Source organism: Oreochromis aureus, linkage group 16, assembly GCF_013358895.1.
Source record: "Oreochromis aureus strain Israel breed Guangdong linkage group 16, ZZ_aureus, whole genome shotgun sequence".
NCBI classification, from domain to species: domain Eukaryota; kingdom Metazoa; phylum Chordata; class Actinopteri; order Cichliformes; family Cichlidae; genus Oreochromis; species Oreochromis aureus.
The window spans coordinates 20193123-20218652 of NC_052957.1; the positions used below are offsets into that span (position 1 = coordinate 20193123).

The 25530-nt window shown below is 40.7% G+C and overlaps 2 protein-coding genes across 2 annotated transcripts; both read left to right on the top strand.

Annotated features, from left to right (window-relative positions):
- Positions 1–15616: 15616 nt before the first annotated feature.
- Positions 15617–21250, top strand: abhd13 (abhydrolase domain containing 13). The gene is made up of 2 exons (XM_031734620.2): positions 15617–16040; positions 17368–21250. The coding sequence occupies exon 2, from the start codon at positions 17402–17404 to the stop codon at positions 18455–18457; it is 1056 nt and encodes a 351-aa protein (XP_031590480.1). The 5' UTR covers positions 15617–16040; positions 17368–17401; the 3' UTR covers positions 18458–21250.
- Positions 21251–21722: 472 nt separating this feature from the next.
- Positions 21723–24640, top strand: tnfsf13b (TNF superfamily member 13b). The gene is made up of 6 exons (XM_031734545.2): positions 21723–22191; positions 22326–22431; positions 22975–23031; positions 23272–23396; positions 23661–23811; positions 24019–24640. The coding sequence occupies exons 1-6, from the start codon at positions 21958–21960 to the stop codon at positions 24129–24131; spliced, it is 786 nt and encodes a 261-aa protein (XP_031590405.2). The 5' UTR covers positions 21723–21957; the 3' UTR covers positions 24132–24640.
- The last annotated feature ends 890 nt before the right edge of the window (positions 24641–25530 follow it).

The following is a 25530-nucleotide window of genomic DNA, read 5'->3' on the forward strand; positions in this document are numbered from 1 at the left end:
ATACCTTGTGTGACGTGAGCTTACATACATTTTTTATATGCTGAATTTAATAGGACGACAGCTAGAAGACCTTGGATGAACCATTTATTAATGCAAAGCATTATAAAGACTCAGTGTGTGAGCAATGAAATGAGCCTTGCATTTCAAAATGCTTTTGCCTCTCACTAATCTGTGCTGTCAGAGAAAAGCACCTTCTGATGAAAGGAATATGTCTGCCCCTAGATCCAACAGGAAAGTAGGGGGGGAAATGCGTATTTCAGCCTTTGAAGAACTGGGAGTGAAGTCAAATCCTGGCTAACATGGATGATGTGTAGCATCCAGTGGCAAGATCCAGTCACCTCTCATCCTGTAGGAGTTGTATGTTCACAGAATAAGCATACAGCTACCCAGATTGCACTTTGGATGGATCTGGAGGAAGGCCAGTTTTCGCTCTACTGCAATCCCCCAGCTTCATCTCTCTTTCCCTTTCCTCCACTCTCTTCTGTTTTGGAGTATTTACTGTGCTGAGCCTCAGAACATCACCAAGCAGCCACTGCCACTGTGGTCTCACTGGTCCCACTAAAGCCACCACTGCAATTTCCAAGATGATCTGCAGTGAAAAATGCTGAAATCAGCAACAGTGCATCTGCAAAAATATATATATATATATATATATATATATATATATATATATATATTGTTTGTTTGTTTGTTTTTTAAAGTGCTATTTCATCATTTTGGCAATCTTATTGCTTCTCACTTGGTACTTAACCCGTTTCTGGTATTATTTTTAGCTGTGCTAGAATCTGGTATTAGGCACTCAGATTGTTAGTTATTAAATGCACCACTTTGGTCCAGATTTAAATATAAAGCATTCAAAGGATTGTGAAGAAATCCACGCTCCTTTCACTTATTTTTAATCTTTAGACAATTACAAGCATGTTCACCAGCCAAATGTAATGTTTCCTTAAGCCAACATTTATTGTAAATGAACAGTTTCTTATGCAGCACTTTTCTACTCTACTTGAATGCTCAAAGAACTATACACAACATGCCTCATTCACACAAGAACTTTCTTATATGCTTAAATGCTTTCTATTTCACATTTGTACTCTAATGAACACATCACAGTGTCTTGCTCGAGGGTAATCAGGTATGCACAACGGAGTCTGGAGGAGCCAGTAATTGAACCACCAACCTGCTCTACGTCTTGAGCTGTAGCCACCCGAGCTACACCATCATTATTGCATAAACTAGACCAAAACCAATCCCAAAATATTTGCAACTCGCAGTGTTCACGTTATTCTTAGAAGAAGGTTGGAGTAATGGCTTTGTCAGAGGCACAACTTTTACCCCAATTTTTTATCTGAACAGATTCCACTGACTCGAGAAATGTGTATGGGATACACAAGAAGCCATTTCTATCACTTACAGACTCCAGGTGGAAGCTCCGCCAGTGCTGGAGCCTAATTGTGTAGCTTAATGCAGTGACATAAATCCAGTTTTTCTTTCTCACTTGAAACTCTCTGTGTGGCTTTCTTGTCTGTAAACAGAGCCAAGGTTCAATTGTTATCTGTTCTGCTATGCAAAGCGCAAACCTTTGGCCTGTGCGTCACTGTGTTGTACTCAGCCTGGGCCCTAACTCTGCGTCATTTATCTCATCACACAGACTGACCGACCTCAGATGACTTTGCAGACATACTCTGCAGTCTACCAGTCACGTGCGATTCTCTCCCTCTCCCCCTGTGGTGGCTTGCTCTACTTCTGATCACTGCACACATCTGTGCTTCTCCTGGCAATCTAAAATCTAAGCCTAAGTGAGACAGTCATGAAAGAATGCCACCATTAGTGGCAGTTCACAAGTCTTTTTTTTTTTTTTTTAAACATGCATCACTGTAAACTCATTTAGCCCGGGGTGACGGTAAACACAATGATTATGTCACTGTAAATTATGTTAGTGGCCCATTTGCAGCTCTGCAAACTGCTCCTTAAAAGCGCATTTGTTGTGGAAGAAGCTAGCCATCTCAACAACAGCAAAGTTTTGTACAAAAAAATTCTCTTCTCTCTACAACACTTATTCCTCTCCCTCCATCAGTCATGCTTCTCTCCGTGACACTCTGTAAATATCTGCCACAGACAGAGTAAAGATCAAGAAAAGGTCAAAAATGATAAATTCTGCACTGGTTTGGTCCACCCTGTTTCAATATAAAACCAGAGTTAAGAATGTTGCTACTTTTCTAGCACTACCGCTAAGGTTATAAGAGAGCAGCAACATGATCTGCCTACATTTTTCTACACCTTTCTGTCAAGCATGTGAACCATTACAGTAACCATTAAACAGAGTCTCTCAGTGGTGACGTATGAAAGAACATCAATCATCTTCATCTGGTCCTCTAGGCTCACTGGAACGGTGATGGATTGCACCACCGAGATGTTCGATTTGAAGGAAAAGAGCAGGGTAGCATACCTGATATGCTGAAATTATATCTGTAGTTAAATCAATCAGCTCAGGTAGATCGGTATCATCTGAGTTTCCTTCATACAGTGGGGCTAATTTATTGGGTCACAGGGGGGTCATGGCTGGAGCTGCAGTGATACACTGTAATCAAGCCAGGGTCCACTGAGCTGAGTGCTGGGGACCATAAATCAGCTGGATGAACTGCAGCTATACACTGCTTGTTGGTGAACTAGCACAGTATATAAAAAAAGAGCATTTGACCAAGTATTATATGCTGTCATCGGGATGCACATCTTCACATACAGATACAGAACAGTCTGCTCTCTATTAATTCCTCCCATTAACAGTGACATTCAAAGCTATATCCCCAGTGCACAGATGCCAGTGTAAAGTACCTTTTCATTAAGCTCTTATTGTGTTGGCCCCAGGGGTGAGGAGGGGAAGTGCCTGGGAGTGTGTACATGGGTCTATGTTTATGTGTGTGTGTGTGTGTGTGTGTGTGTGTGTGTGTGTGTGTGTGTGTGTGTGTGTGTGTGTGGGAGAGAGAGAGCACGAGAGATGAGTGTGGGTGGAAGGTAGTTTTAAGACCAACAGCTGTGAAAATAAAAGGGCAAGGTGAGGAGGGAAGGCAATGTGATATTGTTTAGATTCACAGCTAAAACTCTTATCATTGTATCACAAGGTTGCCCAAACTAAAGATACTGGATAGGCTTACTATATAGATCTTCATATAACTGAAAAAAGGAGAGCTATAGGATGCTTGGTGCATACGGTCTTTGCATGAGCATGATTGTGGCTTCCCACTTTCAGTCACCCTTGCTTACTTTTGCCCTTCCTCACTCAACCTTCTTGCAACCTTTTCAACGTCAAAGATTGACTGTGTATAATTAAGTATTTCACCTTCTGAAAATCACATTGTCTACTCAAGTTACTCCCATTTCATTTACTTTCCATCAAAGCCAGTCAGACTGTCCAGTGAGTTTGCTGCAAGGTTTTAAGTGGATGCCTTATTGTTAAGCCTGTAGTGACTAAGAAGGCATGTTTGGTGTTAGTAGACTTATTTGCCCCCAACTGGGCTATTAGTCTTTATTTGCAACACAGTGCAGCGGGATTCATTTAGAGCATGACCTGCTCTACCACACACTGATGAATAAGTACCTTCCTACTCCACTTGCATCAAATAAAACGTTACTTTGAAGGCAATGCTGTACTTTAGTAAATTATAGTGTGAACACAGCCTTCATTGTGCTGCAGTCCATATGCATGTACCAGTTCAAAGCTCTTATTGCTGTGTGAATAAATGTAGTGAGGGGTATACTGTATGTTTTTGGACAGTTTTATATATATTATATACAATAATCTAGCATAAAATTATGACCACCTGCCTAATATTGTGTTGGTCCCTCTTTGCTGCCAAAACAACCCTGACCCATCGACACATGGACTGCACTAGACCCCTGAGTGTAAAGTATCTGGCACCAAGATATTAGCAACAGATCCTTTAAGTCCTGTAAGTTGTGAGGTGGTGCCTCCATGGATCAGACTTATTTCTCCAGCACATCCCACAGTTACACTGGAATCTGTGATCTGGGGAATTTTTAGGCCAAGTCACCACATCAGATTAATTTTTTTTTTAATTAAATCTCTTGTACACTTCTGTAATAAGACACCCCCCTGAACATTCTGATGGTTTCATGATTATTCACTGTTTTTGGTCAACTTAGAAGCAGCTTATTGGTCTCAACAGGATACCATGTATATGACAAACACTTGGATAGATACAGATGACTTTCCTTTACTATGGAAAGGATGCTGTGAGGATCTTAGACTTATCAACAATAAATGGAATATCTTTGGCTAACCTCTAGAATTAAAGCTGAGAGTCTGCACTTTAAGTCAATATTCATATAACTGTAACTTGAGGTTACTCTCCGTAACCCCCATTCTCGGATAACATGAGTGAGGTCTCTCAATCATGTAGGAATGCTCTCTCGGCGTTGCCCTCAGAAGCCTGTATGTCATGGTAAGCTGTGTGGCAGGCTAGGTTAGTGAACTAAAAAAAAAAAAAAAAAATACATGAATACTAAAGAAACAAACCAAACAAAAGCTAGAACTGAAACTCCTGACTGGTCATTATTAACTGGATGAGACTTGAACATGGCCCCTGGAACTTATACATGCCACACAACATGGAGAACATGACAACAAACAGGGGAAGACTGAAGACTTAAATACACACGCAGGATAACGAGAGGATGGGGAACAGGTGGAAACACAGCTGGGACTAATCTGACATAACGAGACAAAGAGGAAGCAAAACTGAATACACTAACATGGGACACGAGACTGTCAAAATAAAACATGAGACATGCACAGAGACACGGGCCATTTCTCAATTCTCAAGTATGCAAGTCCGGACTTCCCAAGAACGTGAGAACGCAGCATGATCATTCTACAATTGGAGCGGCAGTGTACTTGATGGCATCTGCGTTTTGGAGTTTTTACTGCCGTCCCCTCTTAATTTGACTGTGATTAATATTTGCAATGGAAATTACACACGATTTTTAAGAAAAACAAGATAATTTAAAAAAGTATCTTAAGCACTTTGGCAAAATTTGCTTTTATGTATCATCTGTTTCATAATGTTTAATAAGCTTCATACAGTTAAGCACAATCACTGCATGACTGAAACACAAGCTTAATCTCTGTATTAATAAAAATAGTATACATGTATGCCTAACAGGTGAGATGTTAGAACGCTTTTATTTTTGTTTTAGTAGACAGTCAAAACTTACAATAGACAGCTGGGTTTGGGAAGAGAATTGAACAAATATTTCAAATACAATCTGATCATTTTTGGAGCAGCCTTCAGGATCTCCATGTATTAACATGCTGTTTTTGCTCCTGGTGAGAGTGTGTTTCCTCCTGAATTTAAATATTTTTAATGTTAGATTTAAATCAGAGTCAGCTGTTTAAATAAGAACAGAACATTTTACATCAGGGGATATGACAGGTGAAATTCAAAATATGCTGACAGCTCTCCAAGTAAAACTTCAATATTAAACAGTCCAGTATAAAACACTAAGTGACTTATATATCATAATTAACCTGAGTAGTGAAAGACCGCGGGGGGTTTGAAAACGATGTGCCGTGAGTCCGCTGTCCTCGCCGGCTCTCGTGAGCCTTGACTTCCCAGTCTGCTATCGAGCTGGAGGGTAACAGATGTCTCCTAAAACATCAGAGGACTTTTGCAAATATGTGATGTCTTGATAAATCGAGCTGATATTTGAAGTTTACACAGCTACATTCTCGCCTGAAAATATCTTAAAAGTGTATTTCGTGACCCAGAAAGAGTAATATTTCAAACTTTTTAGCCACTCCCCTCTGCCATTGCTGCATTTGAGTTTTGGGCGAAATGCGTTCTGGGATATTTGGCTTCACCAAGTCCACACAAGTCACCACCGATGCATGCTCGATAAAAGGGGAGGAGCGAGAACACATCCGGGAATTTTGGGTGTACTTGGCTTGATGCGCACTTTGATTTGGAACTGTACCTGGTCTGCGACTGATGACGTATCATAAGTCCACAAGAAGAGCCATCGCCAAACATGTGTCCAAACCAACTTCCTTCCAAGCCAAATACTAGAAAATATGACGAAGCATATCTTGCCTTTGGCTTCACCTGCACAAGTGCCAATGTAGGTATCTCCGACAGAATTCGTTTCCCCCGGCATCGGGACTACGCGCTGGGCTGTCCAAATCACCCACAAACAGTATCCCACATTCTGGATTTTTAGTTCACAAACGCTTCTTATAATGATTAACTACTCCTGACATTTTGGAGATGTTAGCTCTTTGTACAGTAAAGTTACAATGGGATACAAATAATATCAGGCTGATCCTGCCACAATTTGTTCCCTCTGTTCAAATCACAGACAAACAGTATCCCACAGTTGTTTATGTTTTTCAACCCATTTTGCACAGAGAAGCATTTTTTGAAAAATGTATTGATAGCAACGCTGAATATTATTACACAGGAAAAAAAACAACTACACGTAAAATAATTACACCATGTCGCCTCTGCCTTTCTAAATGAGGGACAGTTACTGCGTGTGTATATGTAAGCATGTAAAAACTGCAGATAGTCAGACTAACAGTAACAGTATTTTGTCTCTATCTGCCATTGTAGAAATTCATCTCATGTAAACAAAAACGTGGCGCACAGCGTGACATGAAAAAAGGCAAAAGAGCAGGGTGCGAAGATTTTCTTGTAAAACAAAGGGGAGCCTAGCAAAAAAAGTTTGGGAACCACTGCTCTATATCATTACTCCAGACACCATTGGCTGGCAGTCATGACACCTGTGTCAAGGAGCAGCCATCCTCCCCCCTTATAAAAGGGTGTAATGCAGCGTCACTATCTTTCAACATAAGCTCACCTTTTACTCACTTTGTGCAAGGAGGGTGATCTGGTGAGATGCCTCACTCATGTTTTCAGAGAACAGGGGTTATGAAATAGATAACCTCGAGTTCTCTTTCAAACAGTTGCTTCAGTGTGTCACTATGGGGATATGCAGACTTCCTGTGCTCTTAGGAGGTCAGGACCCACACTTAAACTATGTGGGCTAGAGGTGGTGAGGTGAGATCCAATCTGTAGAACCTTGCAAAGGTCAAAGGTGAAGCCCTGTTTGCTGCTGCACATATCTCCTCTATAGAGGCACCCCTAAAGGCCTGGCCCAAAGGGTTACTAGTAGAATGAGCACAAAGCCCCCCAGGGGGTACAGACCCATGCTGGAATAAGCCAATTGGATTGCTTCCACAATCCAGTGGGAAATGCGTTGCTTGCTAACAGGCTTGCCAACATGTGTTTTAGCCCAGAAAACAAACAGCTGATCAGACCTCCTGAAAGCCTCTGTTCTCTCAATACAGGTACTTAAAGCCCTAACTGGACCGAGAGCATGTAAGCATTCCTGTTCACGGGAGGAGAAAGGAGGGGGCCAAATAGCGTCTAGCTCCAGTGGGGTGCATTGGAAGTGCAGTCAAGGATTTTTGAGCACAACTGATAGGGTATGAATATCAGTGACGTAGACGCAAGAGCCAGCAGCAATGCCGTCTTCAAAGACAGGATTTTTATTTCCACTTGGCTTAGTGGCTCAAATGGTGGGTGTGAAACTGCTCCCAGCACCAGGGATAAATCCCATGTTGGAACGGGTGGTTGGGCTCAGTGAGAGACCAAACGGCAGAACTAGGTACTCATACAGTCTGCCCTAAAACATAAATCATGACACTGTGACACGCTTGACTCACTTGTACAGTGTCTCATCATCTCTTTATTGGAATGCGCGCTGTAATATCTAATGTCTGCGTCCTCTTCTTGTGATCCAACTGCTTGGCTGCTGGTGTGGCACCCTGCGCAGCAGCAGGTGGGACGTGCTTCCTAGGGTTCTCCAAACCCTGGGCTGCAATCTGTGGAGCTGGGTGGCAAGGGATTTTAAATCTCGACACACCGAGATTTAATAGCCTGTGACTTGGGCAAACGTGCAACGACTGGGTGGAGGTGAGGGCAGAGCCTGGGTCTTCCCAGGAAGGCAGGGTGTCATGCTTTTTCCCCCAAGAGCTCCTACAAATTCAGGTATCTGACACTATGTGGAGACACTGGTTCATAACAAAACCCAACTCTTCCCACAGCTCACTAGCATTGGAGTTCTCACCTGGCTGGTCCTGGAGCTGTGCTGAAATAAAGGAGAAAGGTATCTACTAAACGCCACTGCTCCCTGCACAGGGCTGCGTGATGATAATTGCTTTGCCCAGCAGTGTGTGACCTCATCCAGGCATTTGGGGAAAAGTGGCAGTACCTGTTTAGTAGTGTGCTTTGCTGAGGGGATCTTTCTACCCTCATATTGTGAGGTGGAGGCCTCAGTTGTCACCATGGGTCATGGGATTGCCAGCTTTTCAGCTGCCTGTTTTGCAATGTCAAACAGCTCCATGCTGCGGGGCTGTGTGCCGGTTTATCTCAGTTGGTGTAATGTGTTGCAAAATTTTGAACGGGGGGGGGGGAGAACGTCCTCATCTTCGTCCAAAACGAGATGTTCCAACCTCGCTCAGAGGATTTGCTGAGTAACTCCTTATTAGCCTTGAGTGAATCAGATATCACAGCTTCGCAGTTGATAGCTTTGGTGAGCTAGGATGACCTGGCTAGTATGGTGGCTAGCGCTTGTGCTACTTGGCTTGGTGACTGTGTGCAACTAAGACAGTTAGCTTGGTCAGCTAGCTGTTATGCTAGGTGAGTGGTGGAAGCTAACAGTCTCCAACCTGCTTAAGCTAGCACTCACATTAGCAGTCAGAAGACCCAAGGCTTCTAAGAAGCAAGAAGAGGAATATGAATGATCGGTGATGCTGCGTCACACCCTTCTATAGGGAGGAAGGTGGCCCCTCCTTGAAGCAGGCATCATGCTGGCAGCCAGTGATGGCTGGATTAATAATATAGAGGCTTCTGTGGACAAAGTGTGTGAGAGAGTGTTCCCCAAACTGACACACCGAAGGGAATGTTTAAAAGAGAGCATCATTATCTGCTTTGTTTCATTTTGCACAAACATACACACACAAACACACACTTATTAAATGAGAAATGAGAAATGAAAGATGGCCTTTCCATCCCCACAGGATAAAACAGTAACCTTTAATCTGGACCACAACCCTGTCTGTTTCTACTGGCGACCAGACTCTACATGTCCTCTGGTATCAGCTTAGTCGGGAATGTTCTCCCAAAACAACTCAACCAATCACTTATTACTGGTCTGACTGCTCCTCCTGAAGTTACAGAGCTTTCTCTCAAGTGAATTTAGTCTTTAAGTAGATAGTGGTTACCAACAAGACCCCATGCACACTAACATTTTTACAGTTTACCTCACCTTTAAAAACCTCTTGACTTCACTCAGACAATGTAGCTACATTTTCAAGGACAGTGGGTTCTCAGCAGAGGCTGAAGTCTCCACAGGCTAAATCGAACACATTGTAATTACAGCATGCCCTTCATATTGCACTTTTTTTAAAATGGCCTTGCTCCTGACACTATTTCATGGTTGCACTTCCTTCACAGAGAGAATGCCCTTCACACAGAATCATTCTTGGTTTTTCCCAGTGTAATGATTTCTATGCTCAAGATATCTCTTAAGTAACTGTAATTAGGATTCATATTAACAGTAATGACCACAATCATTACTGCTGTAAGGTAAATTGTAATGTTTTTCATATAAAGACATAATTCTTTTTTAAATGTCTGTTGCAGTTCTGAAAATTAGGTAAAAACTCCAAATGAACAACACATAGCACATTAGACTGTGGCATTATTTTATCAAAATTGAGCTAGAATGCAAAAACTGTGGATGAAAAATAAAGTACACCCTCACTGATTCCAAAAGAAATACATTTACTTGATGAATTGATCCTCAGCAAGTGTAAGTACCTCTGTGAAAGTAGAAGTTTTGCAGTTTGGAGCAACCAGGTGTGTGTTAAGACAATGCCAAGGTGGTAAGTCATTTGCAATGATCTTAAAGCAATTGCTGCTGCCCATCAAGCTTCCCATCAAGGGTTATAATTGCATTTCCAAACAATATGAAGTCTGTCATTCTACAGTGAGAGTTTATTCACAAGTAGAAAACATTTAGAGAGTTGCAAATTTTCCCAGGACTGTCGGTTTCAGTTAATTCATCCTAAGGCCAGAATCTGCAATGCTCAGAAAAAAATAATATGTCTCAGACACTACAGGCCTCATCTAGTACTTCAACACATTAAATGTTAAAGTTCAAGACTGAACAAATACAGCTTGTCTCAAAGGGTTGCCAGTAAAAAAAAAAAGAAAAAAGACTCTTCTCTTTAAATTAAAAAAAACATGACAGCATGATTTAGGTTTGAAAAGCTGCATCTAAACGAATGAAAACAATGTGCTTTAGACAGATGAGACCAAAGTGGAGCTACATGGCATGTTTGCCAAAAAGCAAACACAGCATATCAGGACAAATACCCCATACCAACTCTCAGCACAGTGGTGGAGGAGTGATGATTTGTGCTTGTTTTACACAGGACATTGGCACTTTGCAGTCAATGAATCAAACTCATCTGTATACCAAAGTATTCTAGAGTCAAACGTGAAGCCATCTGACCAAATCTGGGTCATCCAACAGGACAATGACTCCAAGCACAGCAGCGATTCAACAACAGAATGGCTGAAAAAGAAAAGAATCAAGTTGGTGCTCGAGTCCAAGTGCAGACCTCCACATGATTGAAATGCTCTCTTTTTAATGACTGTAGTTATTACCTTAAAGGAATTGTTTATTTATTTATTTATTTTTATTTTAATGAACTACGATTGCTTTCTTACTATGACTTAACCAAGAAGGTCAAGAGCATTCTCACAACTTTTGTGATTAACTTAGCACAAAGACTTGAAGCAAGGGGCAACTTCAACCCTATAATTTTGCTCAAAGACTAGTACTTTAGAGCTCACTAACCCACAAAGGTCTTAGTTATAGTGCTAGTAGACATATTTTTGGATACAGCCAAGCCAGCTTTTGCCCCTTCCTGCTTTTGCTAAATTAGTTAAATTGCATCCACGACTCCTGACTTCAGTTTCCTGCTAAATAAACAGCCATTAAAGTGGCATCAATCTTCTTATTTGGTCTCATCAAGACAGCAGATCAAAAAATTTAAAGCATTATTTAATGCTGCAATAACTTTAAGTTCAATTTTTTTAAAAACACAGTAAATTACAAAAGGTGCAGTTTTCATTTCGCTCTAATAAATGTGGAAAAAAATACACTTGTATGCGTTGAACTACTTTTAAGGCAGCTTGATTTAGAAACTGTAGCAAGTAATGTTACAACTGAAGAGGGTTTTCAAGTGTCTTGAGAGCTGAAGAACGTGTTCTCTCAAAGTCATCTTTTCATTTTTATTTTTGGCACAATGGCCAAATGTGCTAATTATCTTTTTCTACCATCAGAGGAGGTTAGGCAAAGACCAGAAGAGGGATGATGGCTTAGATAACATCATTCTCACTCTAAAGATCTTGATAGGGGGCTTTTTTAGGGAAAATTGTGACTACTTTCCCTTTTTTTGTAAAAATGGTGACCACTTTTCCTTCATGCCTCACTTGTCATAGTCAGAGAGTGAGGAATAAAAAGTGTGAAATTCATTGCACAAAACCCCACCGATCACACTTAAAGCCACATCAATTAGTAAATCATGTCCCATTACCATGTAATTACCCACAATATTGTGGTTACTCCTTTATTACTTCACTACATGCTGCTGTTTTAAACTCAGCTCATCACCACTGCCTGTACTTAAGCACACACACACACACACACACACACACACACACACACACACACATAAACAAATGCACACACAAACTTATATCAGCAGGTTAATTAGAATGATTGATATCATCATAGGTGTGACAGAAGGTTTATTTGCATGGGAAATGAGGGAAATGTAGCCTTTATTAAAAGTCTACCTCCTTGCCACAGGAGGCCTCCTAATTGCTGCCTGAGACATACTGCAATTTCCACCCAATTTACTTCTGGCAGGCATAGTGTATAGGGCACTCTTTGCTGCATGCCCACAATGCCAAGCAGCCTGCTCTATTTCATGTCACTGTAGCATAAAACTGTATAATGTACAGTCTCACTGAATCTTGTTTAGTGCCTGACAGTAAAGCAATAAGCACTACAGTACCTCATGTGTTCTTAATTATATACAGTTGTGATCAGAAGTTTGCATACATTCATGTGTCACAGTAATTTGGGGCTTTTAATGATTTCTTTGAACTGTTGTTTTTCCAGGGTGGAAGGACTTAATGACTTCAAAAGAAAACAAGAATTGGGCGCACAAGTGTGTGTGTGCGTGTGTGTGCATGTATTGTGTGTAAAATAAAGACTTGCTATTATGACTCAAAGGAATACTCTGTCTCCAAGGTGACACTTTTACATTGTAGCCATGGACACAACCATCTATCATTCTATGCATGGCATGCTGAGAAATCAACAAATCAAAGAGGTGTTGCATGTTAGTATGGAACAAGCCAAACTATGTCCTAATGCAGCATGGCACAAAGACAATGATGGCAACTCTTATACGTAAAAAGTTAAAAACCTGGTGTCCAGTGAAAAAAAAGTTGCTGACTGACTAAATATCCCTGCGCTTAAATGGCTTGACATCTGCTGTGGAAGTTGTATTATTGTTTTTTATTTTATCAATGGGAACCACGGGTCCCTTGTAGAAACGTATTCTACGGTTCTGGAGGCTCTAGAAGGCCACATGGTGCATGGTGTGAGGTGAATGATAAGCATGTCCCCTTGGCTTGATGATATGATATTCCCAGCTGGGTCGCCACAGTTTTGCTTCGTCCTTCTTACAGCTCTGACTGCGAGTTATTGAGCTTGGGCCCTCCAGCTGTTTAGAGTGCTATATTTCAAGTAATTGAGTCGTGGGATACGAGCGCTGCAGAGTAAGAGAGAGTGAGCGAGTGTGTGTGTAGTAGATGTTTTGACTGACATGTCAAAGGTAATTGAGTCATAGGTAAGAGGGAGTGAAGCTGCCAGCTGTCAGTCTCTTATAGGCTGAATGCAGCACTCACCATCACCTAAAGAGACAAGGTGTAGGTGTGTACGTGCGTGTGTGCGTGCATTTGTGTGTGTGTGTGTGTGTGTGTGTGTGTGTGTGTGTGTGTGTGTGTGTGTGTGTGTGTGTGTGTGCACTCATCCACTATGCATTCTGCTGCATAGATACAATAAGCACCTCTAGCAGGTAGGGTCACTGCCAATGACATGGCTACTACACTAGTTAGATTCGGGTATAGTAGATTTCCCTTTTTATTATTCAGTCTGAATAATGAATGGAGTTTGAACATGGTCATAATCTTAAAGTCAATCTGTTCAAGCTGGAGAAAAAAAACAGTTCCTCATTTGTAAGTCTGGATGATTCAGTTCAAACAGCACTTTCCTTTGTAAATCCTGATTTAAAAATGAGCACAGCATTTTACTAAGGAAAAAATGAAATTAAAAAAAAAACTAAACAAATCTTTTTCATTCTTATATGTTGCTCTTTGTTATGACATAAATAACACTACAGCAACAAACCAACTAATCAATCCATAAATTCAAAGAAACTGCTGACTTGCAGAACAGGTCATGGGCAGTTACACAGCATGTGGACACTACTTCACAACCATTTTCTCCAAAGTAGTGCATGGCAAACCTCTCCTCACCAGCCTCCACGATGCGACTTTAAAGTTTCAGCAAATACTTGTGTCAGCACCTTTTACTCCAGCAATAATTAATACACTGTAATCGACAATGAGCTTTCATGTGCTGACTGTATTTTTGGTGTATTCTTTTGTGAGAAGATTTGCATAGCTTATGAAGCCGCTGCTGACTTGGACAACACGGAATCAAATCAACGAACCCCAAGGAGAGAGGTGAACAGCCAACAGCTGTGCTGGTCTGCACATAATCTGTCTCCTCCAAGGTCACACTCAGTATCACCAACTAATCAATACCAGTGGGCAACTCAGAGTGGAAATATTAACATATACTATTAAAATTAGAAACCCCTTTGCAGCACAATTTCCACTATGTTTGTATTTTCTAATTAGTTTTATAGATCACCATGAAATTTGAAAGTCATAGCCCTCACAAGCACGTACAACATGCAACATCATCCAGGTCCAAGTCAAACTCTCAGTTATTTTAACTTGTGTTGTTTTGTTGGCTTTAACTAATAAAAGCAACTTAAGGCAGCAAGGTTGAGTTGTTCTTTCTTTGAGGGATTTTTTTTTCAAGGACAGTCCCTTCAGCAGCCACAGCGGTGTTATGTTTCTCACACCTACAAGTGACCCATTTTTCGAAGCTTTGAGATGTGTCAGTTTTGACTCCACCAACACATAAAAAACTGTTCTTTATAGTCTGCTGTTGAGATCACAGCAGTAAGCTCTCATACATTTTCAAGTTATAAGAGACTCATTCTTGGGAAATGAATAGATTAAAACTATCTTTAACTTTGAGAGCATGTTTTCAAAGAATGTATCTAACAAGTCAGTCAATAGTAATATTTTTTCTTTCTTCCTCTTTACCTTCTGTCTGCTCCCTTTAGTGGTCACCACAGTGGATCATCTGCCTCCATCTCATCTATCCCTAACATCCTCTTCTGTCACCAGCCATCTGCATGTCCTCCTTCACTTCCTCTTTTCCCTCCTGCCTAACAGCTTCATTTTCAACATCCTTTGTCTAATATATCCACTATCGCTCTCCTGTACAGATGCTCAATCTAAGCTGTCCCTATGATGTACTCATTTCTAATCTTGTCCATCCTGTCCAATGAAAATTTTAGCATCTCCATCTCTGTCTCCTATCTTCAAATTATATGTCATAGCAGGCCTCACTACCATCTTGTAAACCTTCCCTCTGACTTTTGCTGCTATTCTTCTGCCACAAATCACCCCAAGCATTGGTCTCAGTCAACTCTACCCTGCCTAGATTCTCTTCCTCACTGCTCTTGTGCACTGTATGTTGCTTTGGATGTTTGAACCCAGGCATCTGAACTTGTTCACCTTCACTGCTCCCTGCAACATCACTATTACGCGATCTCCTCTTATTCACACACAAGTATTCTGTCTTGATTCTACTGACTTTCATTAATCTTATCTTCAAAGGATACCTCCACTTCTCCAGGTAATCTTCCAGACGTTTCCTACTCTCATAACTGATCACAGTGTCATCAGCAAACATCATAGTCCACAGAGACCCCTGCCTGTCCTCATCTGTCAACCTGTAAATACCATGGCAAACAAGAACAGGCTCTGATGTCCTACCCCCCACCCTGAACTCAACTTTAACTCCTACCACACACCTTACAACTATTTCACTATTCTCATACATGACTTTATTCCCTGTCACTTCTGACTTCCTTATACAGAACCGTTATTATTATTAGTAGTAGTAGTAGTAGTAATCATAACAATAACAAAACAAAAATAAAAAATGTACATAAAGTAAACAAGTAACAACGCTGCATCGGTCATTGAATGTGCTTAAGAATTATTTTTTAATCAGTTTGCTTTTAGGCCCTGGAATGCTGTATATTCTATCTAATAGCAACACCTGGTGGGTGAAAATTAAATAGCACACGCAGAGGCGTGAGCACGGCCAATACATCGTATTTAATATTCTGCACGTCCTTACTACGGCGGCGTGCTGTGCATTACACGCCTTAAGTATCATCTGATCGATACCTAAATTAGCACTTGAAATACTTTTGTGCTTTGTCACGCTGAAACGCAGTTTATATTGATGTGCGAGGACTGCAGCTTTACAGGAACCCATTTTCTTATTCTAAGCTCTACACGGAACTGAAAAAGGTTACACCAGTAATGCTAACCAGCTGTGCAGCTAGTGTCACCGGTGTTGTCGCTGACAGCCTGTCACTTACCTTGCTGCTTTAACTATAATCTTGTTAGTAGATACAGAGTTGAATGACAGTGGCTGTGTTGCCTGTGCGTTAGTATTTTACTAAAATTTCGTGGAGCTGAGACGCTGAAAATGAGAGAAGGGTAAGTAGATGGCTCCGTAGCTAACATTGACGAGATAGCTAGGTGGCTAACTTAAAAAGCTACATATAAGACTGCTAACAGCACTAGCAAGGTAAGGACAGCTTAGTAGTTAGCATTTCAGTTACTCAGCTAACTCGGCTGCAGCGAGTGGTCATTTAATGGGGTTAAACTCGTTTGTATAGCCAGCAAATTCAAAGCATGGTGTGTCAGTCGTGACTAATTTGACAGCTTCTTTTGACAGGCCAAAACAATACTGAGTGACGACTGGCTGCTCTTAACGATCGACGATCAGTTAAATTAGATACCAACTGCCAAAGCTCTGCTAAGACCAGTCGTATGAGCTTTTCACCAGGCTGACAGCAGCTGTCAACGCTTTTCCTTGTGGGTGGGGTCGAGACATTTTTTTTTTCCTTCGTAAGATTTCCATCTTCTCCTTTTCAGCATGCATTACCTTAATTTCTCGTACTAACCTCAGCACTGCACACATCTCACCGCCACCTGATAAGCCAGTATATTCACCAGGGTTTGGTTCCCATCACCTTTCGGTTGGCTGAGCACACCTGATTCCTCTTATAGGTTGCTGCTATAGCAGGAGACGGAAAAGAGACCCACTGCAGTCAAACACATTATCCAGTGATGTTTTACTATTGCTGTTATTATAAAAATGATACAGTCCTGGTTTAAGTATATGAATGTTTTTAGACAGAATACATAGAGGTCCTTCCATGTCAACTAACCAAATACCACGAGCTTTGACTTATGATAGTGAAATAAAATTGTGATAAAATGTATTTTTATCATGTTTTGTGCTTCATTATTTCTAAAGCTAAAGACTGTAGTTAATACGTATTTTAGCCTTGTGCATGAGACGCATAATGTTGATTGGAATATCGGAATATGTGGTTGCTGTTGTAGGGACACTTGTCCTTTTTTATTTGTAACCTTTCTTTTAATGCTTAATCAAATTGAATGTCTGATTTCAAAAAATGGTTTTGTACAGAATAGGTTTTTGAACAAAGCTGCATGAATGCCTACAATAATTTAATGAACACTAACTGGTGTTTAATTCTTTTATTAGGTGTGATAACATATCACACTTCTTCATTACTTCCCATTATTGGTACATGAGCAGTATGTTCAGTTTTGCATCAGTATTTTTTAATGAAGTAGGCTGATAACTGTTATGGATATTGTGCATGATTATATACTGATGCGGATGCAAGAACTTCTGTATTTGATGCAATTACCTGGCAAATCATCTTTGGTTCCCTGTGTTTTTTGGTTGTTTCATTAATGTTTTTGTTTGGTTTTTATTGGTTTGTTGCAGAGTGTGTGTCCTGTGACTCAGCCCTTGTGTAGCCATGGAGAAGCCGTGGAGGCTGTGGGGGGCAATGGAGCGTTGCACCCTGACTCTGGTGTCCTGGTCCTGGGGTGCCTGTCGTGTCTCCCTTTTGGCCCTTATCCTCACCTTCCATCTATATGGAGGATTTTTTCTCCTCGCTCTCATCTTAGCATCTGTGGCAGGCATCCTCTACAAATTTCAGGATGTTCTCCTCTATTTTCCTGACCAGCCTTCCTCCTCTCGCCTTTATGTTCCCATGCCAACAGGAATCCCACATGAGAATGTGTATATTCGTACTAAGGACGGTGTCAAGCTCAACCTCATCCTGCTTCGTTACACAGGAGGGGACACATCTCCTGGAGTCACTGCTGGAAATCAAAGCTGCCCCACTTCTTCTGCTCCCCCTACGATCCTTTATTTCCATGGTAATGCAGGTAATATTGGTCACAGGGTGCCAAACGCCCTGTTAATGTTGGTCAATCTAAAAGCTAACGTGGTGCTGGTGGACTACCGTGGTTATGGAAAAAGTGAGGGTGAGCCGAGCGAGGATGGGCTCTACCTTGATGCCGAGGCCACATTGGACTATGTCATGACCCGCCCTGATCTAGACAAAACGAAGGTGGTACTCTTTGGTCGCTCACTAGGAGGTGCCGTGGCTGTTCGATTGGCATCGGTAAACCCTCATAGAGTAGCAGCCATTATTGTTGAAAACACCTTCCTCAGCATCCCCCATATGGCAGCAACGCTCTTCTCCTTCTTGCCCATGCGCCTGCTCCCCTTGTGGTGCTATAGGAATAAGTTCCTGTCCTACAGACAGGTGGCGCTGTGCCGCATGCCTTCGCTGTTTGTGTCTGGTCTGTCTGATCAGCTCATCCCACCAGTTATGATGAAACAACTGTACGAGCTGTCTCCTGCACGGACTAAACGCCTGGCTATCTTTCCAGAGGGCACGCACAACGACACATGGCAGTGTCAGGGCTATTTTGCTGCTTTGGAGCAGTTCATTAAAGACCTGCTGAAGAGCCATGCCCACGAGGAGAGCGCTCAGCCTTCAGCTAGTGTCACCATTATCTAAAAAAAAAAGAAAAGAAATAAAAAAAAAAAAAAGTCAGGGACTGACTGTTTATGGGCTTGAGTGGACTGATTGGAAAAGCTTCACTGATTCTTGGGAAGAATGTACATTTTTTTAATCCTTTTGTGTGGGGTTTTATTTTATTTCACTCTTTTTACCTTTCTGTAAATGTAACATGTTAAAATGTTTTCACTGTTTCAAGGTTCTAAGAGAGGGTAAGAATGTCCTCCTGAGTTTGTTTTGCAGATATGTATGCATGTATTTTTGACGTTTTTTAATGAATGAAGCCAGATCCTACATGTCACAACACAGAAGACTTTGCTCTAGTAAGTCTGCTCGAATGAATTAAAGTCAGTGAAACAGTTTCTCTTGTTACTGCGTCCATATCGGGGCCTATGGTGTTTCAGTGAAAACTGATTGTTACTGCAGTTAAAATTTCAGTTCATCTGATAAACTGAGCTAGGCCTGATAATGCAGTCTAGGCCTTCAGTGTAAATATATTTAATTTTCTAAATTGCACTTTTTCTTTTTAGACTTACCCAAGTGTTTAATTATATGAGCTAACATCTTCTGAGCAATACTTTGAGCAGTGTACTTTTTTCCCTGTCCCCCTTTAAGCGTTAATCTGATGTATGTGCAACAGATTGGCATAGAAGGATATTGTTGTGATTACTGTCTATACACATATACCCTTTGAACTTTACTTTTAAAAGTAGCAGAAAGCTTGCTGATGAATAATTATATTCAGCCACAAGTGTTTGCTGAGATGAAGTGGTCAGGAAGATGAAATGACATGTTTGATACTTCTGCCTGTCAAAAATAACTTATAGACCTCTTATTTCCTGTCAGACTGCTTCTGTTTCATTGTGATTAAGATAATCTACAAGCTGGTTAAAATGCAATGCGCACACAAGAAAAGGTCTTTGTTTTTTAATTGGGCTTTAGGGGTTATTGTGCAACATTGGCTTCTATAGTTTATGGTAAGAACCTTTTACAGCAAGTTACATTAGTATGATATATATCTGTGCACCTAAAGAGGTATCGGTTGGTGTAATGGTCTTGCCCCTGCTGATCGCTGGAACACAAAAGGGAAAAATTACATAGTTCTCATTTTGTGCAAAAAAATATTCAGAAGATTTGCAAATACTATAATGAGTCCTCAGTAGTCTGAGCAAGAGAAATTTAGTGAGTAATTTCCCAAAGTTAATACTGCAAATCAGCAAGAAACTGCGGTCCAGCAAATTCTATTAGGGGAATTTTGAGGGCAGAAATTTTTGAAACTTTTGAAGATTAATGAAATTCTAAGAATTATTTTTTAACAAAGACTGAGGAATGTGAACTTGCCCTATACTTCTAACGCGTTAGTCACACGATGTGAGATTTCTGGGAGGCATTACAGACATGACGAATGATTACCAAGAAAGTTAGTTCTTAAAAATTTACTGTACAGCATATGGCCATTTGAATACTGAATTGAAATCATTTTAGGGAGCAAAAAAAACCCTGAAACTTTTTAAGAAGAGGTATATTTAAGAATGAGTTGTTTTCTTAGCTTTTATCATCAGCATTGTAATTGTTAATTGGAGGATTCTGTCACCCAATGCTTATTTGCAAAATGGCTTTACTCACTTGGAGGGCTTTTAATGAGCTAATTAACCTTTCCTGCATGTCTTCCATGGGATGGAGCGGAGCTCGACAATTAAAACGCTATTATCAGCTCTTGCTTTCTAAATGCAGCACGCTGCAGTGCAGTGGTATCAAAGCCATTTGAACAAACTCAACAGATCTCCTTAGCCATATTTAATACTGTTTGAGAAGTATGTTAAACAAAATCTGACAATGCCAGAAGACCAAATTTGTGCATCACTGTAACTTGACAAATGATCGACATCCTACTATGAATGTAAATGGTGGTCTTAAGTGAACATGCTTTATAGAAATCGTATATTGCTGGTCTTTTCTTCCTTTTTCTTTGACTTCTTTCTTATTTTACTGGTGGCACTGAACATTTTGGGACATTTTTGTATTATATCAAATCCATATGCTGAGTTAATGCACATTGTGCATACAACCATGTGAATATACACTCATCTGGCTCCACTAGCTTTGTTTTACACTTCTGCCGTGACTTAGAATTGCACCATCCCGTCATTCGAGAGAAGATTGCGGAACTTGTTGTCATTCAGTTGATTTACTGTTTTGTAGCCTGGTAGGAAGCAAAGTTAATAATAAATGGGATATTGAGTCTTCATCCTAGCCAAATGTGCTTTTACAGTCCAACACCCTGTGGATGAAAACAAATAAAATTGAATGTCTTTTAAGTTTTTATAGAAAATCATTGGCCAATCGTATGCGACAGTGCACTGTGGGACTTTTTTTTTTCTTTATGTGAATCTATTCGGAACGAATGCTGGCGAAAATGTTGCCATAACTCAGAATTGGTATGTTGCATTTTAAAGCTGGCATGTAATAACATCGAGTCTTGGCAAATTTTTATGGAAATGAACATGCACAGTCTTGACATACTTTGTGTATATCTGCCACAACATCTCCGCTTCTGTATACTCTGAAGAAAAACTGATGATTTATCACAACAGACAAACATCTGAATGAGTCATCTTTTGACTTTTGAGTACGGGGCGGTCAGTTTGAGCAATTTTTTCCATTTTCCAGTTGTTTCTTTACGATTTTTAAACAATGTCGACAACTTCTTTTGTAAGCACACATTTTCACTTTCTATTTTCTGTACTGTAACATGCAATAAATTGATACATTAAAATCTTTTTTGTGGTTTGAGTTGGGGTTTGTGTATGTGTGTGTGTGTGTGTGTGCTTCGTTATTCAGGGTGCTAAAACAAGTAACTTCGCACGGCTTCGCTTTTTTATTCTGAGAATAACAGTTTTGTTTGTTTTGCCATCAAGTGTTGCTGTTCACAGATGAATTTATTCACTTCCTTATTTTAGTGTGCATCTAATTCTGAAATAACGGTGGCATTATACGGTATTATTTTTACTTCTCAGTCTTAAATCACTTTACCTGTTTCACAACTTGGCTGTTTTCCATTTTGCTGCCTGGTTCCCCTCTTGTGCCCACTCGCGTGTCACTTTTTATAAGAATGTGTGGAAGAAGACGTGTGTTTTGTGATGTGAAAACCGAGGAGTGAGAGAGAGATTTGTCAAGGCTTCTGGTCAGGCAGGAAGCTCTGAGTGTGGTTAGCTTAGCGGAACAATAGAGGGGAAGCTCTTTACCCTTTTTTTTTGTAAAGTATTTATCCTGCGTAGTCCCTCTGACTGCACTGGATCTGGCTTCTCAAGGACAGAAGTGAGAGTTAAGGAGATCAGTCTTGCTTGCAGACGGGAGTTACGGTACTACTGGAGATTCTAGAGAACATTTGATAACAAAAGCAAACATCCGCCATTCCAAATACAGTAAGAAGAGAGGGAGAGGATAGTTCAGGCGTGAAACTGGTCATGTGGCAAGTGTGAGCTCGCTCTGGAGATTGTATGGGTCCTGCAATGGCAGTTTTGGCAGGTCTTAAGCCTGGCTCTGGACAAGGGGATAGTGAAAGAATGCTCTCCTGGCCAATTTTCCTGTTGATGCTGGCCGCTTTCAGCTCATCTTTTCTTTCAGCTTTGTCTCTGTACCAGCTGGTAGCTCTCAGAGCTGAAATAGAGCAACTTCAATCAGATGTCTCTTGTGGGAGAGAAGAGGGACAACCCAGCGCAGACAGATTTCAGGTGAGAGAACACTAGTCCACCCCCCACATGGGAACAACAGCAAGCACCCCACCTGCAAGGTTACGAAGATTTGCAATATATTGTAATTTAATTGCAGTTACTGTTTTTCTAAGAGCTGTATCGTGTCTGTTCAGGTGGAGATTCCAAACAACATCAAAGATGTTGCTCGCCAACCCGAGTGTCCACCTGTCTTCATCCGAACACGACGAAGGAGAACGGTGTCTGGAGCAGAAGTGTTAAGTAAGACATGGAGGGTGCACGCACTTGAGACTTACAATTATTGTTCACGCATGAGATATTTGCAAAGATGCACGTTTTGTTTTTTCAACTCTATTGCCTGATTAGGAAAAAAGAGAAATAGCATACACTTTTATTACTGGTACTATGCGTAGTGTTTAATTTTCTGTACCCTTGTTAACCCGTGTTTAATTGTGCATAGAGGTTTCTTTTTTTTTTCTTTGGTGGGCAGGGGGGTGGGGGGCGTTAAATCCCGCCACACTAAGTTCCCCAGAACGCACTGTTTACTTTAACATACCAATGACCACATTTTTTAACAATACAAAAAAATCTCATGTGATCAGATATTGCTGTTAGTTGATTAATGTGCATAGGGTAAGGACAAATTTATTGAGCTGTTGGGCACTGATGATGCACTTTTGCCCAAAAATGGGAGCAAAAAAAAGATGAATAAGAGCAAACAAGAGTAACGGCTAAGGAACAAGCTTTGTTAAGACAGAAAAGAAACAACTTTTTAAAATAGTTTCCTCTTGTGTTTGCTTGCAGTTTCTCAGCCTTTCCTGCAGATGCTGGCAAACGACAGCAGAAAAAACTACGTGAAAGGTACAAGATGTTCGACCATAACTGTGACATTTTGTTTTGATTTGTCTGTTTGTTCAACTTACCTCTGGTTTTTATTTATTGTTTCATATTGAGATCTCTTGGTCTTTGTAAACTAATCAGAGCCGTTGTTACAAAGTCAGAATTTAGACTTAAGCTGTATGAGGTCTCCAGTAACTAATGACTCACAAATATGGTCACAAATTTGTGAGTCATCCATAATGATGTTGTGTTTTGGATTAGAAATTTCAGCAGATACGTACACAGGCATCCCTTGGCAGCCTGGGTTAAAGAGAGGCACTGCCCTGGAGCCCGACGGTGACCGCATTTTAGTCCAAGAGGAGGGCTTCTATTATGTGTACAGTCAGGTATGTCCTTTTATTAAATTGTCATTCCATTATTTTTGCCACAGGGGGGTGCTGCCAGTCTGTTTCCAAATCATTAGCTATTTTTTCCCCCTTACAAACGGTGCAGAAAAAAGGGTGTGCTCAATCTATACATGCAGCTGGTTGAGAGACCTTGAACAAAGGTCAGATTAAGAGGAGAATATATAATTTAGATACTAAATAAGTGTAGCACCAATGCCCCCACCACACCTCGTGGTTTTAACCTGGTGGTTCTGATGTGCACAGGTCTTCTACAGGGACAACACCTTTGCAATGGGTCACGTGGTGTTCCGGTGGAAGAGAAACGTTGTTGGAAACGAGCCTCAGTATGTGTCCCTGTTCCGCTGCATCCAAAACATGAACCCTGTCCAGTCGTTCAACACCTGCTACACAGGAGGTGAATCTGTGTTATTGTTTTTGCCCAGATATGTTCTTCCTTTAAGCAACAGGTCTGATGGAGGTTAATCAACCCACTTCCTCTTTTGTCAAGCTGTCAAGCATTTGTTTGTGTGTTTGTGTATGTGTGTTGGTGCTTCAGTTTAAGGAGTGCGTGGTAATGGAAAATATCAGTTCAAGCTCTGATGCAGACGTTTACATCCCTCAGGTATTGTGAAGCTGGAGGCTGGGGACTACTTGGAGCTTCTGATCCCCCGGGCCACAGCAGACGTGTCCCTGAGTGGAGATTCCACCTTTCTGGGTGCTCTCAAACTGGCTTAAAGTGTGCCACCTCACATCGGACCCAAGGGGAGACGTTAAAGCAACAAAGCGCCAGAGATGGGGGAATGGCAGCAACATACTACAGTTCTTGGTGACCTTGACTGACTTGGTGTTGTGACAAAAACACCGGAAGCAGCCATTTCACCACTGGCTGAATGATGTACTGTGCAACTTCTAGCTTGTTAAGCCTCAGCAGACACAAAAGAGACAGAGGGTTAAGGGTTAAGGTCTGTCCTTTTTATTATGTTCATGCATTATATTCATTTGTGCCATACATATATACATTGTAAGAAACTGTTAGAATCAAGTAAGCTTTCTTCAAATAGTCGCACACGTGGCAAGGACCAAATATTAATCACATAATCTTTCATTCAGCAGCAGCCACATTACTGCATAACTCAGATGGTTCTTCTTATATGCTTTATTAGTCCAGATATCAAGACATAAGCCAGCATGACTCACTTGATATGAATATTCAGATGCAATAAAGTGACAATTCTTGCACAAGACATTCTGGGTGGAGGCTGATGTTCCATTAAAAACCACAAGAAGGAAAGAGTGTGTGTGTGTGTGTGTGTGTGTGTGTGTGTGTGTGTAGGTGTGTGTAGGTGTGTGTGTGTGTGTGTGTGTCAGAAAGCAAAGAGAGAAATAAGGTTGATCAGGAGCAGCAAAATCCTATTTTTAGCCTGAGGCAAAACTCTAGGCAGATGATGTCTTCATTTTCAAAGGAGCTGATCAATGAATTTGCCATGCACGAAAGCCCAGGAGAAAACAGTGACACTTTTTCAGTGTATTCTTCAGTCTAGATTTTGTATAAGCTAGAGATGGAGTGAACGTTATACCTGAGAGTGTGTTCTTATATATTCTGGACAATATTAATACATTCGCAGCAAACAGTTTTAATTACAGTACAATTTGTGAATTTTTTATGCCATAAATAGTGCAATATTATCAGTAGATTACATACAGTATAGGATCAGAGGGGTTGCTCAGTTTTAATCTTTACTGACTGTCAGTGGTTTTGTATTATAATTGTCATATCACAGGTAAAAAATGAACAATTAGTCACAAAAAAAGGTTTTCTCTTAGATGTTGAAGGGAAAGGAAAATGTTAAGCAAAATGCTACACAACTTAACATGACTTTGCCATGTCATGATATGATATAAAATTGTAACACATAGCTCAAGTATTTCCCACAATCTCCTTGTATTCAAAACACAATTTATTAACAGGAAAATCTGGTTTCTATCTGGCTCCCAGGAAACCCATATGAAAATAGTGTCAAAAAAAATGTTTTTGTCCCACAACTATTCAATGTTAAGCCCAGTTTAAGTAAACTATTTAAACTGTTGATTTTAGACAAGAATGGATCCAAAACACACACCACTGTTTACATCG

Coding starts and splice junctions, on each gene's coding strand:
- abhd13 (XM_031734620.2), top strand. CDS start 17,402: ATGGAGAAGCCGTGGAGGCTGTGGGGGGCAATGGAGCGTTGCACCCTG.
- tnfsf13b (XM_031734545.2), top strand. CDS start 21,958: ATGGGTCCTGCAATGGCAGTTTTGGCAGGTCTTAAGCCTGGCTCTGGA. Junction 22,192..22,325: donor CCAGCGCAGACAGATTTCAG/GTGAGAGAACAC, acceptor GTGTCTGTTCAG/GTGGAGATTCCAAACAACAT. Junction 23,812..24,018: donor CAACACCTGCTACACAGGAG/GTGAATCTGTGT, acceptor TACATCCCTCAG/GTATTGTGAAGCTGGAGGCT.